The 18,080-nt window shown below is 43.5% G+C and overlaps 2 protein-coding genes across 2 annotated transcripts in view; both read right to left on the bottom strand.

Moving 5' to 3' along the window:
- The window catches only part of PRKCH (protein kinase C eta), a 235,024-nt gene extending 224,900 nt beyond the window's left edge, over positions 1-10,124 (bottom strand). The window contains exon 1 of the mRNA XM_020905071.2: positions 8,750-10,124. Within this exon, the coding sequence (XP_020760730.1) occupies positions 8,750-9,112 (363 nt within the window). The 5' untranslated portion in view covers positions 9,113-10,124. The remainder of the gene's footprint in view (positions 1-8,749) is intronic.
- A 3,899-nt stretch (positions 10,125-14,023) lies between these two features.
- LOC139035655 (small ribosomal subunit protein eS6-like) lies at positions 14,024-17,536 on the bottom strand. Its single transcript, XM_070469444.1, has one exon. The coding sequence runs from the start codon at positions 17,487-17,489 to the stop codon at positions 16,740-16,742; it is 750 nt and encodes a 249-aa protein (XP_070325545.1). The 5' UTR covers positions 17,490-17,536; the 3' UTR covers positions 14,024-16,739.
- Positions 17,537-18,080: the final 544 nt, after the last annotated feature.

Here is an 18,080-nt window from a genome sequence, read left to right as displayed (position 1 = left end):
GAAAAGGGCCACGTCTGTCTCGCCCACTGGCCTCTCCAGAGCAGAGCACCATGCCTGGTACATAGGACATGCTCAGTGGTGGAGGAAGGCTCATTCAGGGCTTGGCATTTCATAGAGAAACATGTAACAGTCTATCAGTAGCCACCCCAGGGGCAGAGGGGATGAACCTCAGTCAACAGCCCACACTTCTAAACCCTGAACTCGTCTGATCAATATCATACACTTCCATGAGAGCCCAATCAATTCATACAGCTGTCCTTTCAGGAGAGAGGGGAAGGGGACAACAGAGATCTCAGGGTGCTGAGGGGACACCAAGGAGGAGGACTGCCAATCCCAGACTCGGCACGTCAGGGAAAGTTTCCTGGGTCAAGTGATGTCTCCAGCGAGACATGAAGTACAGGCAGGAATTAGCATGATGGCTCTTGAGGAACTGAAAGCAGCTCATTGTGGCTGGAGCATGAAAGTATGGGTTGGGGAGAGGTGAGCCATAAGGCTGAAGAGGAAATCAGAGCCCAGCTCATGAACAGCATTCTATACCATTTTAAAGAGTTGTACTTTATCTAAGGGCAGTGGGGAACCACTGAAAGGTTTTAAGTAAAGGAATGATTATCAGCTTGGCAACTGAGAAAGATAATTTTGAATACAGCAGTGATGAAAGTGGAAAGAAAGTGATCAGGCGCCGAGTTTCAGGCCTCATTTTTATCATATTCTAACAAAATGGGGCCAGCAGCCAACATAAATGGAGTATCAGACCTAGCCAACTGTTTTGCAAAATAGAACAAAGACTACAAAGAATCCAAGGCATCTCTCTGATTCTACGTAAATGCTACCCACCTCGTAAAAAATTACTGCACTTTTACTAACACAAACAGTCATCATTCTAAACTCGTGCTAGATACCAAAACTGTACTAAGAATTACATAAGATACAATGATTCACTCTGCCCACCAACCTCATTAGCTCTCCACTGTTCAAGTACAACCAAATTTAACATGTCAGGCTCACAAATTACCAGTGAACAAAGTTACATCATATTAACAGGTTTGGTGATCAGTCTTTTAAAATGAACAAAAGCCAGTAATTTTCCAAATGCAATTTTAAATTTATTACCATATACAAAGGACAAAAATCTGATCCAGTCTTTAAAGCACAAGTTGATGTGCAATTAATTAATTTTTTAAATGTAACGCTGATCATTGGAATAACTGGTCACTCCTCAATTACTTCCATTTATTTCTTTTTTAAAAGATGAATGTTTAAGTAAAAATCTTTCCAAAGTGCTTACATTCTACTTGCTCCAAAAACACATTTTCACAAATATTTAGTATCTACTATACACATGACATTGGAGAAGGCAATGGCAACCCACTCCAGTACTCTTGCCTGGAAAATCCCATGGACGGAGGAGCCTGGTAGGCTGCAGCCCATGGGGTCGCTAAGAGTCGGACACAACTGGGTGAATTCACTTTCACTTTTCACTTTCATGCATTGGAGAAGGAAATGGCAACCCACCCCAGTGTTCTTGCCTGGAGAATCCAGGGACAGGGGAGCCTGGTGGGCTGCCATCTATGGGGTCGCACAGAGTCGGACACGACTGAAGCAACTTAGCAGCAGCAGCAGCAGCATACACCTGACACTGCTCAAGATGCTGGACTTAGAACAGTGAATAAGAGAGATGGGGGTCCCTGATCTCAAGGTGCTTACAGCCCAAAAGAGAAGGGTATAATAAAACAGATTAACAATGATCTGAGAGTGTTGAGTGCATTGAAGGGTAATAGATAATGTGGTCTGGAAAATCCCTGAAACATTTGAACCACAACTTAACCATGAGAAACAGCCAGCCTCACTGCAGCATAATTCTTATCATGAAACTGAAGACACATATATAATACAATTCACATATACTGGGATAAACCTCCCGATACATTCTAAAATGTTTTCCTTCTAAACACTCCACCCCAATTGACTCCAAGGCAAAACAACCATGAGAATGAAAAACTACACAACAAATACAAAAGAGAATGACCCAACAGATAATGAATCTAGAAGATTCAATCTGATGCTCTAAACCCATGCACCTGGATCCAGGAATCAAGGGCAAAGACAATCAGTGATTGCCCAGCGGTAACCTGGCTGATCCTGACAAGACCACCAGACAGGCACCCTGAGTGAGGAGTCGCGAGAACGCAGCCCTCCCAGTGCTGGAGGGGACAGCATGTCTTCAGGAGGGCTGGACCAGGAAAACAGCTTGGGTCCTGCCAAGCAGGTCCTTCCTTCCTGAGGGGATGCCAAGGTCTTTCCATGACGCAGTCTCCAGCTTCTCTTGCCTCCTCCCATGTCCTGCAATGAGTATATTAGGTGCCAGTCCCTATGTGGAAAGTTAGCAAATAACGAGCGAACAAGTGAAAGAAGGAAATAAGGTTTTAATTTGGACAAATTTTCGGGTATCACAAGTCCAAGAAGTTATACAAAATAAACCAGTTCGAGAAGGAACAGAAAAAAAAAGCTGACAGTGATAATTTAGAAAATGAGATTGTCGTGAAGTCAGAAACTATATTGAATGACTTTGTTTTTTTTTAATGCTCCTACTCTGATCATTTTTCTTTTTTTTTTTTGCACTAAAGAGACAATGTCGTTTTCGAGAGTCAGCCTTGGCTCAAATCTAATTCAGGCATTTTACTTACTTAACATCTTCTTTGGAAAAACAAGGATAATAAATCCTCATTGTTTTTTCCCTACAGCTTTATTGGGTATACTTGTCCACATGCACATACTTAACAGCGAACTATCTGAAGCACTTAGACATAAGTATATAACTGGGAAACTATCACCACAATCAAAATAATGAATACGTTCATTTCCCTCAAAAGTTTCCTTATGCCTTCTTTGTAATCCATCCCTCCATCACTTTCATTCCCCTGGCCCCAGGCAACCACTGCTCTGCTTCCTATCACTGCAAATTACATTTTTCTATAATTTTACATAAATGAAAACATCCACTATGTACTCTCTCTGTCTGGCTTCTTTCAGTACATAAACTACATATTTTGAGATTCATTCATTTTGTTGCATGTATCAACAGTTCATTACTTTTTATTATTGGGTAGTATTCCATTGTATAGATACATAATTTGCTTAAATATTCACCTGTTGACTGACATTTTCCAGTTTGGGGGCTATATAACAAATAAAGCAGCTAAAATTATTTATGTACTTCTCTGTATAAATGGTTTCATTTCTCTTAAAAGGAGCTAGGTCCCACAGTAAGTACATTCCTAACACTAAGAAAGTGTCAAGAGTGTTTTCCAATGCGACTATCGCTTTACATCCCTCACAGTAGTATATGACAGTTCCAGTTACTTTACTTCCTCACTCACACTTGGTATGATCAGTCTCTTTAGCCTTTCCCATGAGTTTTGGTCTTAATTTACTTTTCCTTAAGTAATCTTTTACTGTGCTATTTTCCATGAAGGGTGCCTATTCAAATCTTTGTCCCATTTTTAATTTGAATACATTTCTCATTGCATCCCATTTTTAAACTGAGTATTTTTCTCATTGTCATTTTATATATTCCTGTTAAAAGTCCCCTGTCTGATGTACATGTTACAAATAATTTCTCCCAGTGGATTGTGTCTTCTTCTTCTTAAGAATCTTCTGAAAAGCAATAGTTAATAGTCTGATTTGATTTCTTTATAGTATTTGCCTTTTGGGTCCTATCTGAAAAATACTTGCAGTGACCAAGGTCACTAAGATTTTCGTCTATGTTTTCTTATAAAAATTTTACAGATAAAATCCTACTTTTAGGTCTATGATCCATTTTCAGTTAATTTTTGTGTATAATGTAAGATTAAAGTCAATGCACAAGTTTCTGCATTTAGCTATTCAATTGTTCAAGTAGCACTTGAGAAAATTATCATTTCCACAATGGAACTGCCTTGATATCTATGTCAAAAGAAAGTCAACTGATCATATACATATGAATCTATTTCAAGACTCTCTTCTATTCCACTGATCTCTCTGACTCTCTTTAATACCACATTACCTTGATTACGGTAGTGTTGTAGTAAGTCCTGAAATCAAATACTGTAAGTCCTCCAACTCATTCTTTTTCAAAATTATTCTTAGATAAGTCTGGGTCCTTCACATGTTCATATAAACTTTAGAATCAGCTTGTTAATTTTTACAACAAAGCCTGATGATATTTTGACTAAAAATACATTAAATCTATTGAACAATTTAGGAAGATTTGAGGTCTTAAGAATATTGAATCTTCCCATTTATGAACACAGTATTTCTCTCCATTTATTTAGATCTTTAATTTATTTCAGCAATGGTTTGTCATTTTCAGTGACCAAGTCTTACATGTTTTACTAGATTTATCCAATATCATATTTTGATGCTCTTTTAAATGGTATTTTTCTATTTCAGTTTTCAGTTGTCCACTGAGAGTATGAACAAACAAGTAACTTGTAGATTGGTTTGGATCCTGCAAACTAGCTAAACCTAGCTTGTTGGTTCTAGTAACCCTTTTGTAGGTGTCAGAATTTTCTATAGACACTTTAACTTCTTCCTTTGCAGGCACTTTATTAACTGCCTGTTGTACTGACTGTGACCTCCACTACACTGCTAAACAGAAGTGGTAAGGGTAGCTATCCTCGCCACTCTTGATCTTAGGGGAATATCATTCAGTTTTTCACCATCAACATGTTACTTGTAGGTTTTTCACAGCTGTCCTTCATCGGGTTGAAAAGTGCCCTTCTATTACTAATTTGTTGAGTTTTTATCATGAATGGATATTGACTTTTGTCAAATTCTTTATCTATTGACCTAATCATATGAATCTTTTTTTATGTTATTAAACTATTCTGTTAATTTGAAGAGTTGCACTGATTGATTTTAAATGTTTAGTCAACCATGAACCTTGCAGTCCTGGTTATAACCCCATTTGATCATTTGCTATATTACTGGGTGTGATTTCCTAAAATTTAAGATTTTTTAGTATCTACACTCAGAAGGGGCATTGGTCTATAGTTCCATTTATTTGCAAAGCATCCATCCAGTTTTAGTATAAAGGTAATGTTGGCCTCATGAAATGTGCCAGGATGTGTTTCCTTTTCTTCTGTTTTCTGGAACAGTTTGTGTAATTGCCAATGTTTCTTCCTTAAATGTATGATAGAACTCACCAGTTAAGCCACCTGGGACCTCAAGTTTGTACTGTGGAAGGTTTTTTAACTACAAATTCAATTGCCTTACGAGGGTGGGATGTTTCAAGAGAACAGCATCGAAACATGTATATAATCTAGGATGAAACAGATCACCAGCCCAGGATGGATGCATGAGACAAGTGTTCGGACCTGGTGCACCGGGAAGACCCAGAGGGATAGGGTGGAGAGGGAGGTGGGAGGGGGGATCGGGATGGGGAATACATGTATATCCATGGCTGATTCATGTCAATATATGACAAAAACCACTACAATATTGAAGTAATTAGCCTCCAACTAATAAAAATAAATAAATAAATAAAATAAAATAAAAATAAAAAAATTAAATTGCCTTAATGGACATAAAGCTAGTTGTTTGAATGAGTTTTGGTCATCTATATCTTTCAAGGAATTTGTTCATCTCCTCTAAATTGTGGAATTTACTGGCATAAAGTTATTCATTCTTATTTTTTTTTTTAACGTCCATAGGATCTATAGTGATATTTTCTCATTTCTAACATCGGTAATTTGTGTCATCTTTTTTCTTGATCATTCTGGCTTGAGATTTATCAATTTTACTGCGTGTGTGTGTGTGTGTGTTTCCAAAGAACCAACGTTTTTGTTTCATTGATTTTTCTCTACTATTTCTGTTTTCTACTTCACTGATTTCTGCTATCTTTACATTTCTTTCTTTCTGCTTACCCAGGATTTAACTGGTTCTTACTTTTCTAGTTTCAGGCAGAAACTCAGGTCTGTGAAATCTTTTCTAACTGAAAGAGTTTAACACTGAATTTCCATTTAAGAACTTCTTTAGCTGTCATATTATATCTCACTACCTCCTTGGATATAATGCAAATTAAATGAAATAAATGTAGTTAGGAAAGAAATGGTTTGACTGCCTAATCCATGGCAGGCACTGTGGCTGGTACTAGGAATGTGTGCTAAGTCACTTCAGTTGTGTGCCAGCCCAGGAACTGTAGCCCGTGAGGCTCCCCTGTCCGATGGGATTCTCCAGGCAAGAATACAGGAATGGGCTGCTATGCCCTCCTCGGTACTAGGAATATAACTGCATAAAATAGATCTCTTTCTCTCATCAAGCTTAGAAGGTAATATCAATGAAACTGGTACTAAATCAGTGTCAAACACTATCTTCTTAATACTTAGAAACTATGTTAAACAAAAAAGCATAACAACTTTGTTTTATTCTAATAATAAAGGTATCTTCTGTTTTTATCTCTTCTCCTGATATAGGAAGAATTAAACTGCTAGTTTATTTTCATTGTTCAGCAATCTGTAATTTCAGTTACAAAAAATAAATTTATCGTGGAGTAAATTATTCCATTTATAGCTTTCTGAATAAACTATGCATTTCAATTTAATATGCTAAGGACAAATAAGTACTTCTGTAATTCTAAATTTCAAAACCACTTTAGACCTATAGAGGATCATTTAAAAAACAAGCGTTCCATATAGTTTCAAATATTTTAACAAAATTATTTTCTTAACAAAAATTTTTTTAAAAATGAAACTCACTGCCTATTTTAACTACCCTATCACCACAGTTTCAAAATACCAAGAATTTTTAAAATTCTGCCTCCTCATTGAATGAGTGTCTGACAAATCACCAATTTCAAGGTCATTTAAATGCTGATATATCCTACCAAACCCTCGTATTTTTCAGAACATCACTACTGGGTTATATTAAATACCTAATTAATTCAGACAATTAGGATATGTGAATTTAATTTACATTTAAATCTACAGCCAGTGGGAAAATAGACAGATCTAAATAGGGACCCCCCACTTTTTCAAGTAACCTGAATCTTCCTATACTTATGCTTCTTCCAGCCCTTATCCTGTGGTCTTCATTTAGGCTAGGTTCTCAAACTTGACTGCACACTGGAATCACCTGGAAAGCCGAAAAATACTGATGCTGGTGTCCACAGCCAGAGAGTCTCGTCTAGAGTCTTTACAAGTAGGGATCTTTAAAAGTCCCTCAGGTGATTCAAATGTGCAGATTACGGGTAAAGTAAACCAGTCTAGGATCTCTCTTGGAGAGCATGCTTCTAATGGCCATCGGTCAGTCTGCACCATTAAATTTCAGAACCCGGTTCTTTAGAGCTTTGCCCAACCTAACTCCTAACCGGATACTAACTTAATAATTCCACTCAGATTCCTAGACTGACCTCTACTTCCTATTCAGAAATTCACAAAATAAAATGTCAATCTATATTTTGGCCGTTCCTCTCCAGTCCACTTCTAAATTCCACAAAGTAAATTCAGCTGAAGGGAAATTAACTCAATATAATTTGATGTTACAGTTAAACAGTCGTTATGTTTTTTTCTCCTATTTAAGAGATTACTCCACAAGATAGCTGTAATTTTACAAAATATATGATAAAAGTATCAATTCCTCAAAGTGTAAAATAAATATCTAAATGAGTCTTTCTTATTATCCATCTGATTCCCCCACTTGTTAATTTCAAACAGGTTTCAGTTCTGGCCTCAAAACTGACATCCTCCAGAATTTAAATCATTAAACTCCTGAGAGTCTTCAAAGGACTTATTTGGCCAAACCAGACCACCTCATTCTAATTATCATTTCATCACATACATGTGAGAAGGACAACACCTGCATCACAAAGGCAGTATGAAGATTAAGAAGCAAAAGCATTTTAGCACTGTGTAGAGTGCTCTAGACATTTTAATTTATTTGCAGCAGACATTTTGCCTCATGGGAACTATGTGAAAAGCACAGGCAAGTAGGAAGTTACGGGTAACTACTTGTCAATACACAGAAACACAGCAGGTGAGGTGAGAAACCAGGGGTGGTTCACAAACTGCTGAGGAGCCCTGGAAACTCTCAAGACCAGTAACTAACTGCAGGAATCAGACCTCTTGGGCTGAAACTGAACTGAAGTTACCTGCAAACACATGTAAACCTCATCTCCTTGAAAAACTGCTTAACAAAACTTTGCCAACTGCAGACCCAGGCACTCTGATCCCTGCCAGTGTAGGTTATTTACCTCTGGGATGTAATGGACGTGCATGCTGAAACACGTGTGCACGTCTGAGCGGCTGAACCAACACGTATCCATAAACATTATGAATAATACCTGTGAGAATGCAAGGCTTTCGCTTAAGAAACGCTTAAAGAGCTTTACCCAAATCAAGTCACTTTCCTAACACACCTTCCTTGCCTTTCCTGTATTACCGGCGTGCAGAGAGTTGGGGCGCCTTACTCAAAGTCTGGGCGGGGAGGGGGTGGGGTGACCGCCCCTTCCCCCGACTTCCCGTTAGCCCAAGTTGCCATCCCCAAGAGGAACGGTATCCAGGATGGCTTCTTAGAGGCACAGCTGTACCCTCGCACACCCACCGCGGTCGCATCACCAGTACCACGGGCCACCTGGACGTGGACCAAAAGTGGAGGGAATTCCCTGAGCCGCGGAGCCTGGGAAGATGGGAAAGCGGGGCCCGGGCAAGTTCTGTAACATCAAGGAAGGGAAAGGTGCGGAGTGGACACCAAGGGGAGCGCTCCAGGTACTCACCCAGCCCTCGAAGGTGTCCGAGGCGCCGGCCGTGCGCAGCAGCTCCTGGAATTGCAGGGTGCAGTTGGCCACAAAGTGGTCGTAGCCCAGGGGCGTCTCGTGGAAGACGGCCAGCTCCAGGTGGCCCCCGTCGGTGACGTTGGCGCAGAACTCCTCATTGTACGTGGGTTTGTTGGTCTTCTGCTTCGTGCTGGTCTGGCCCACGCGGACCTGGTCCACGCTCACCGTCAGGTAGGGGTCCAGCAGCTGATAGCCCTTCTTGAAGAGCGAGTGGCGCAGGGACCAGCGGGTGGGTTGCAGCCCCACGGCCTCGCCAATGCGGACCCTCAAGTAGCCATTGAACTTCATGGTGCCGGACGACATGCCGACGCCGCTGTCCCGCCCCGGGGACCGCGCGGTCTCGCAGCCGGAGAGCGGGGAGCCCTCACTCAGGCCAGCCCTCGCGGCGGCCGCAGGAGTGGAGGCAGCTCCCGGGAAAAGCAGCACCCAAGCTCCCCTCGACCGGCCATTCTGCCTCCTCCGCCGGACCTTCCCTCCCCTCCTTCCCTCCCTCCCTCCCTCGCGAGGTGGAAAGGAGGGGAGCCGGGCGCCGAGCCCTCAGCGGGCCGGGGTCGCCCGACCGTCCCCCTCGAGCGCGCGGCGCCTCCCGGGGGCTCGCACGGGACTCGCCCCTTCTTCAGGGCCAGGAAGCGCCTCTCCCGGGAGAGCCGGAGCGACCCGTCCGGTTAGCTCGAGCCTCCAGCGTCTCCTGCCCCCGCCTCCGCCCGCTCCGGCTCCGGCTCCGGCTCCTGCCCCCGCCTCCGCGGGCTCACGCTCTCCCCCACTCGGCGAGCTTCAAACCAGGAAGCAGCTGCCGCCGCATCCCCGGCAGGAGCGTCGAGCCGCTCGGCTCCAAGTTCACAGCCAGCCTACAAGGGGCTAGCGCCGGGCAAAGCGCGGGGGCGTGGCGCGCAGCCGGAGCCCGGCCCTGCGTTCGGGCAGTGGCCGGGTGCACGCAGCGCGGGGAGCCCCGCGCGGGTCGATTCGCACCGCTCTGGGCGCACTCGCTGCAGCAGGGTCTGGTGGGGCGCTCGGGGCTGGAGGTTACCCCAGGTGCAGGCCAAATAGGGAAGGGCTTGTGGCCCAGCCCCAGCAAACACCTGAGGCGTGGGAGACAGACCCAGCGAGAGCTGGAAGGCGGATTGGAGAAGGAACAGGGAACCCGCACGGCTGGGAGACGCCCGCGCCCACCTTCCCAGCCTAGGAGGTGGTCTGGCTACCCAGCCTGACCATCTGGGAGAGGCCCTGGCCGGCTGGAGGTGGGTGCATGGCGGGGAGGTTCCTTTTTCTAATCTTTACAGGGATGGCTCATCCCGAGTTCAGCTCGGGCCCATCCTGTTGTGCGCCTTTCCTGCGGAGAGTAATTACACGGTTGTTGTGTGTGTGTGTGTGTGTGTTTTAATAGGGCAGTAGTGATGATGTCCGCCTCCTTCCTCGGAGAGGTGTGTCTTGTTGCACAAAGAGCAGGAAAGGTCGGTTCTGAAGACAGACGTGGCCGAGACTACTAAATCTCTTCCTCTGCGGGGCGGTTCCTGGTCCGCCCAGCCATACAGGACAAGGGCAGAAGATGTTCACTCACACACACGCACACACAGACACAGTCCCCAGGACACGTGCTCCGAAGAAATCGCCTCTTCTAGGAACACTCTACTGTTGCTGTTTGTGAGTCAGAGGGGGCCGCCTCCAGTTGCTGCTCCACTCAGGGCGCCGGCAGTTTTTGTCCCCTGGGAGCTCCTCACTCCCTGAGGGCCACCGCAACCAATTTGTCTCCCATAAAGCCGAGGCCATTGTTAAGATCCCTAATTACATTCTCTTTGGCGACTCTGAGTCTCCTGGGAGCAGGTCAGCCTTTCTATTCCCTTCTTCCCACTGCCCTATTGGGGGCTCTCAACCTAGGTTCTCAGCATTTCACTTAGGCACACTATGGAATGAAAACAGAAAAGAACAATGGTCGCTGGGGAAAGGCAGGTCTTAAAAACAGCATTTCCTTAGAAGAACGGGGCAGGGATGCAGCACGTCGCCCAGATGACACCTTAGCCATAAAGCAAGCTCTCCAACATCTGGGGAGCTCCTGTATGGTCCCAGTGGAAAAGGTCAAGGGGATCATTTGGGTCAACTTCGTCATCCTCTCTTCCAAAGAGTAGGACTCTAGCTTTAAGAACCACTGAAGGATTTGCTGCTACTGGGTCTCAGCACTAAGAGAAGACAGTCCCAAATGCCGAGCAGCTACACAGCTGCCCTGCGGTTGGGTGGTGAGGCCCCCGGGTACTCCATTTTTGCCCTGTCAGTGCCAGGAGTGGGTGGGCAGTGGTGGCTGAGTGGTGAGCAGGACAGGCATGGTGCCTGCCCTCCTGGGGCTTAACAGTCACACAAGGGAGGAAAAACAGTAAATAGAGGGTGAAGTGGAGGAACAGACCAAGGTATCTTGGGATAATGTAACCGGAGGGGTGAGGGGAGCCAATCAGAGAAGGGTTACCTAAAAAAATTCACAGCAGAAGGATCTATTTATTCAGAGTTCCTGAGAAAACAGTTTGTCCTGTTTGGGGAGCCAGGAGGATTCCATGTGGCTGGAGGGACAAGTGGCTGAAAAGAGCCTGTAAAGGTGGGTCGGGGGCCAAGACTAACCAGATGGTAGGTCTTTGGATCTTAACTATGGACACCTGGAAGCCTCTGGAAGGCTGTTAAGCAGAGCCAGGGCAGGATGAGATTAGGTTTTAAAATATTTCTCTGGAGGTGTGCAAAAAATGGACTGGAAGGAGCCAGCACGGGTGAGGGGACACCAGTGAGGAGGCTGTGGCTGAAGTCTGGAAGGAGCCAGCACGGGTGTGGGGACACCAGTGAGGAGGCTGTGGCTGAAGTCTAGAAGGGAGAAGGTGGTGACAGAGACTCGGGTGATATGATGGCAATGAAGCTAAGGAGGTGGGACTGAGATGGAGAGTGGACAGGTCTCAGTGATGGATGGAAAGAAGGGAATGAGGAAGAGGAAAGCATTAAAAGAAGCATGCTGGAAATGGACTTGAGCAACTGTGTGGATGACTGAGCCGTGAGTGATTAGGAAACACTAGGGGAGGAGCTGCAGATTTGTGGAAGAGGGTGAAGAGTTCAGTTCAAAACATGTCAGGTTTGATATCCCTTTGATACATTTAAGTGGAAATCCAAAGTGGGCAAGTAGCTATGTGGTTGTGAAGGTCAGAGGTGGAATCAGGGGTGAAGGCATAAATGGAGACGCCAATAGTGTAGAGATCACAATCAAAGCTAAAATAGTGGTTGAGAGCTCCACTAGAGGAAAAGATAGGAAGAGAACATAGTTTGAGAAAAAGAAGGGGCTTAGGCTGCAGACTTCCAGAAACCCCAACATCTACAGTTAAAGGAGAGGCAGACAGTGGGGTTGAGAAGTGGCAGGCAGAAGTGAGAGAAAACCCAAGAGGATGTGTTTTCCAGTTATTGTGGAAGCCAACTCAAAAGTTCTCTGGCAGGAAGGAAAGGTCAGTTAGGTCAGAGGATGCTAAGGGATTAAATAAACAAGACTAAAGAAAGCCTGTGGAGTTGGACAGTTCCTGAGTAATCTTTGAGCTGATTCAGTAGAAGGGTAAACATGGAAGCCTATTTAGAGTAGGTTGAGGTGAAAAATAAGAGTGAAGAGAGTGAGTGTAGATACTCTTTCAAAACATTTGACTGGAGTAGGGAGGAGAGTGAGAACTGAGGAGAAGATGAACTCACCAGGTGGAAGGCTTTTTAGTAAGGAGAGCCGTGCAGGAAGGGGGAGGGTTTGCACAGTTCTGAGACCGCAGGAGCAAATGCCATCCAAGGCATAGGTGAAAAAATGGGCCTTAGTTTAAGAAGCACCTATGCTTGTGGCTCTTAGCCTGCTGTCTAAACTTGCCTGCCAGGGAGATGGTCTCCAGCACCCTCAACTTCCTGGTTTTCTAGTTTAACAGCCCCAGAAGAATGAGAATTTTCTCTACTAGCATCTTTAAATCAATCTTGAGGAAGACTCTGATGGTCTCCAGCCCATGTCACGTGTCATTAGGTGGCTCGTAGGGGACACTAGACAGCCAAAAGACAGTACCTAGTGCAAAGTCCCTGTAGGGAAGGACTAGATGCCAATGCAAACCTCACCTACATGATGGCTGTTGTGCAGAGCTGAGCCTCCTGAGTTTTAATGAAGGCAGGGGTGAAAGAAGTTCGCTGTTTCTATGCATCCCGCCCTGATCAATAGTGTCTTGTACATAATACAGTGTAGAACTTGCATATCTGTATGGTAGTGGTTTAGTTGCTAAGTCGTGTCCGACTCTTGCAAGCCCATGGACTGTAGCCGTCCAGGCTCCTCTGTCCGTGGGATTCTCCGGGCAAGAATACTGGAGTGGGTTGCCATTTCCTTCTCCAGGGCATCTTCCTGACCCATGAAACGAATCCGGGTCTCCTGCATGGCAGGCAGATTCTTTACCAACTGAGCTACAAGGGAAGCCGCATATCTATATCTGTATAGACTGCTTTAAAATATGTGTTATAGGTTTTTTTTAATAGACTAGAGGTTTGTTTTTGCTCCACTTATCATTATAGTAAAGTGCACTACATCCAAATGAGTTCTGTTCTGAGAGCATGTTCATTAAGTCCAACAAAATTACACTTAGGTGCCCAACTAACACAATCAGCTATACAGTACCACACTGCAATAGGTCTATAATAATTTGATAGAAATAATACATAAAAAACAAACACAAAAAATTAAAACATTTTAAATCTTACAGTACAGTACCTCGAAAAGGACAATAGTACAGTACAACAGCTGGCATACAGGGGCTGGCATCAAGTGAAGAGGCAAGAAGAGTTATTGACTGAAGGAGGGAGTGGAGATGAGAGATGGTAGAGGGAAAGGAGCATCAGCAACAGGGGATGGAAGGCAAGCTGCAATTTCACTCACGCCTGACACAGATGGAATGCTCAGTTGCATCTTTGACAGTTTGCAACTTGAGGTTCATATGTAGCGGACTTACTGTATTCTTTTTTCTTGTCTTAGTCACACTATAACTTTGGACTTCTCTATATACAATTCCTACTACATTATCTAAGTTCTTTTTTTACTGCTTGATTGACAAAATCATTGCTATTTTTCAGTTTTCTTATGGAACATGTCACACAACCCCCATTCCATTTTAAAATAGAATTAGAGAACTGAGAGAAAAATGCAGCTGGGTCAAAAACCACCCCATGTTACTATAAAATAACATAACCTTTGATACCAAGGAGGGCAGTTTAATACCATACATCAAAAGCTTTAAAGTTTGAAATCACTTCTTTGCCTGAAGAGGTCCAGTTCAATTCAGTTCAGTCGCTCAGTCATCTCTGACTCTTCACAACCCCATGGACTGCAGCACGCCAGGCCTCCCTGTCCATCACCAACTCTCGGAGTTTACCCAGACTCATGTCCATTGAGTAGGTGATGCCATCCAACCATCTCATCCTCTGTCGTCCCCTTCTCCTCCTGTCCTCCATCTTTCCCAGCATCACGGTCTTTTCTAATGAGTTCAGCTCTTCACATCAGGTGGCCTAAGTATTGGTGTTTCAGCTTCAACATCAGTCCTTCCAATGAACACTCAGGACGGATCTCCTTTAGGATGGACTGGGTGGGTCTCCTTGCAGTCCAAGGGACTCTCAAGAGTCTCCTCCAACACCACAGTTTAAAAGCATCAATTCTTCAGCGTTCAGCTTTCTTTTATAGTCCAACACTCACATCCATACATGACTACTGGAAAAACCATAGCCTTGACTAGACGGACCTTTGTTGGCAAAGTAATGTCTCTGCTTTTTAATATGCTGTCTAGGTTGGTCATAACTTTCCTTCCAGCAATAGTGAAATGACTGAGTAAATTACAGAATAACAACTCAGTGGAATATCACATAGTCAATAGAATGACATATGATAAACAACATAGGAAAAAATAGTGAATAACATTTTAAAAATCTAAAGTAAGAAATATAAATATGTCATGAAATACATAAAATATGTATACCAAAGGATTAAGATTGGAATGCATCACCAAAGGATAAATGAAAACAGTTCTTATGATGTTGAATTTACAAACGAATAATGAATGTACTCATCTGTGAGGGCTCTGAAGATAAAATATTTAATGATTCAATACAAAGCATATGATACATTGCCAAGCACATGGTACATTTCAGCTGTTACCCTGACTGCCATATTACCATTTATTAAGTATTGACCAGCACTGTAACAAAGCTCTTGACACTCATTTCATTTGAGTCTCATGACAACCATGAATGTAAGTGTTATTGTCTCTATTTACACATAGGAAAAGTGAGGGCCGGAACGGTTAAGTGAATTGTATCACATACTTAATACATGAAAGAGCTAAGATTTGGCCCATTTTTCAAAAAATGCATGCCTAACCCCTATCCCAGGTGGTTTTATTGCACAATAGGAATGAAAACTGTTAACTACACTGAGTACAGAGAGGAGGAAGTTGGAGATTCTCAGCAGGCAGAAGCGAGTGGTACACAGGGCAGGGGTTCTAGCAGTGCTGCTTCTCATCCATTTTTAAATATGCAAAGGTAAGTATGTAAAAGGGTATATGCATAAAGGTACATATAATGTGGCAAAGGTGGACCACAATGTCGTTATACATGTTCCAAAAAGAATAGAAAAAGGTAAGATACATCACAGAGATAATAACATTTCTCAGGATGGAAGGAAGACATGAGTCCCACACTGAAAAGGACACCGTGTACTAGGCAGAATGGATTAATAAAGACCCACACCTAAACACATCACTATGAGGTTTCTGAAACCAGGATAAAAGGAAAATCTTCAATGACCTGGAAGAAGAAACAGAGGCCAAGTCAGAAGGGAGGGTCGGGTGGGAGGAGTCTGGGATGAAGTCAGAGTTGTGAGGTCCTCAGAGAGCCACAGGGTCCTGACACCAACAGTCCGTGTCCCAGTGGATGAACAACTCATGCTGAGTGAGGGAATGAGGGAAAGAAAGGCTGAGGGGCAAAGTCCTAAAGCGCAGATGGAGGAGACTGGCTCCGCTTCTCAGCCTTCCTCAAAAGACGGACCTTCCAGGGACTGATCTCAGAACAGAGGAGCAAACATCAAAGCAGTACGCCCTTAAAAAAGCAGTCAGGTTGCCTAAACATAGCCTGGTGATCGGGAGCAATAACTCATTTCTGCCATTGTTTTCTAACAGGAAACTCCACTCAAGTTAAATATTTTCTGAATATAAACGGAACAAACACAAATCTCTCCCATGGCTGGTTTACTTTCGACATAACTCACCTACTCGAATCTACACATTAGAATATTTTCACTTGAAACTTTTACATCACCCAAGAGCCTTTCCTACTAGTAGTATGTGCATGTTTAGTTGCTCAGTCATGTCAACTCTGTGTGACCCCACAGACTGCAGCCCACCAGGCTCTAGGCTCCTTCCAGGCAAGAATACTGGAGTAGGTTACCATTTCCTGCTCCAGGGAGTCTCCCTGACCCAGAGCTGAAACCCGCATCTCCTGCACTGCAGGCAAATTCTTTACCTCCAAGCCACCTCTTACAATCCTAATAGTAGTATGGAACCCTGGAAAACTTTATAGGCATTCTGTTAAGAAACAGATTCATAGAAGTCCTTGGCCTAGATTACAGTTATGTAGATTTATTTAAAAAGACATACCTTCATATAACATAAGAGATAAATAGGGGAGCTAAGGCGAATCTCCATTTAGTAACTTCAATTATTTCTTCATATCTACTTCTATAATTACAACCTATGTCACCAAATGAGACAAAAATAACTTTTGAAGCTAAAGGAATTTAAAATTCCTTAATTCTGAATACAGAACTTACTATAACTTTTCATTTTAGTATGTTTCTTAATATTTTAATATTTTTTTTTTTTGATGTCTGATCTTATTTATTTGTTACTCTTGGAACATCTCATTTTTGACTGGACTCAGACTTAGAAGTAGAAGCTCTCAGAGAGGACAGTCTCCATCTCTTGGCAATCTGTTCCTGCCGTTTTTCTTTGGCCTCCTTCATTCTCTTGGCCAAAAGTTTAGCATATTCTGCAGCCTCTTCTTTGTTTTTCTTAGTGTGCTGTTTCTTCAGAGCAATACGCCGGCATTTGTGTTGCTGAACTCGTGGAGTCACGAGGCGCTGAATCTTGGGTGCTTTAGTCCTAGGTTTCTTACCTTCTTTGTTTAGGGGCTTTCGCACAACATACTGGCGGACATCATCTTCTTTAGAGAGATTGAAAAGTTTGCGAATTCTGCTAGCTCTTTTGGGACCCAGGCGACGAGGCATTGTAGTATCAGTGAGTCCAGGAATATCCTTCTCCCCTTTTTTCACGATGACCAAGTTGAGAACACTCAGATTGGCATCCACAATGCAACCCCGTACAGATTTGCGCTTTCTCTCTCCAGTCCTCCTTGGTCTGTAACAGGAATGCCCCTTACTCAGGAGCAGGCGAACTCGGCCATGGGTCAAGACACCCTGCTTCATGGGGAAACCCTGCGTATCGTTCCCGCCACTGATTCGGACCACATAACCCTTCCATTCTTCACCCAGAGCGTCAGCAGCAACTTCTGTGGCCATACGCTTCTCGTAGAAGGTACGAAGTTTTCGTTCATCGTCCACTTCAATGAGCTTCTGGCAGCCAGTGGCCGGGAAAGAGATGTTCAGCTTCATTCTGAAGTGGCCGACAGCCTCCAAGGCGCCACGAAAAAGAGCTATTTTAATATTTCTAAAAAGCACTAGTAATAGAAAGCAAGCGTATATGGTTTAAAATAGTAATAATTTTCTCTAAACCTATTATTAATGTAGCTAATGGTCAGGTTGTTCCATTAACTTTTATCATTTTGTTCTAGTCCACTAACAAACCAAGTGGCTATTAAGTGGCAAGCAAGTTATTAGATTTTATGGGTTGTGTAGGAAATCTGTGAGAGGAAAATGATTATTTTGCTCTGATGGTATCTTTCTTTTGCCCTTTGCTGGGTTTTCTCTCTGTCTCATCCATGGCATTCTCGGGTTTACTCAGTGACCGTCTAATCAGTATTCCATTCTGCTCACTGGGCAGCATGCTCAGGCTTTTCAGAGCCCTCAAGAATTGCCTTTAGGTCATGTGTAACAGCCTCGACACGTTCTTTCAGCCTTGAAATTGAATAGTAGATAGTAATAAACTTTAGTTCGTGGAACGGCTTTGGCCGAGTCAAGCAATCTTAACAGGAAGATCACTTGGGCCTTCATGGCTATGCTTTTTCTTGGTTGTACAAAGGGAGG

Source organism: Odocoileus virginianus, chromosome 6 (assembly GCF_023699985.2).
Source record: "Odocoileus virginianus isolate 20LAN1187 ecotype Illinois chromosome 6, Ovbor_1.2, whole genome shotgun sequence".
Taxonomy (NCBI): domain Eukaryota; kingdom Metazoa; phylum Chordata; class Mammalia; order Artiodactyla; family Cervidae; genus Odocoileus; species Odocoileus virginianus.
This window is presented reverse-complemented; position numbering and strand designations above follow the sequence as displayed.

Excerpts from the sequence above, each read along its gene's own strand:
- LOC139035655 (XM_070469444.1), bottom strand. The coding sequence starts at position 17,489 with ATGAAGCTGAACATCTCTTTCCCGGCCACTGGCTGCCAGAAGCTCATT.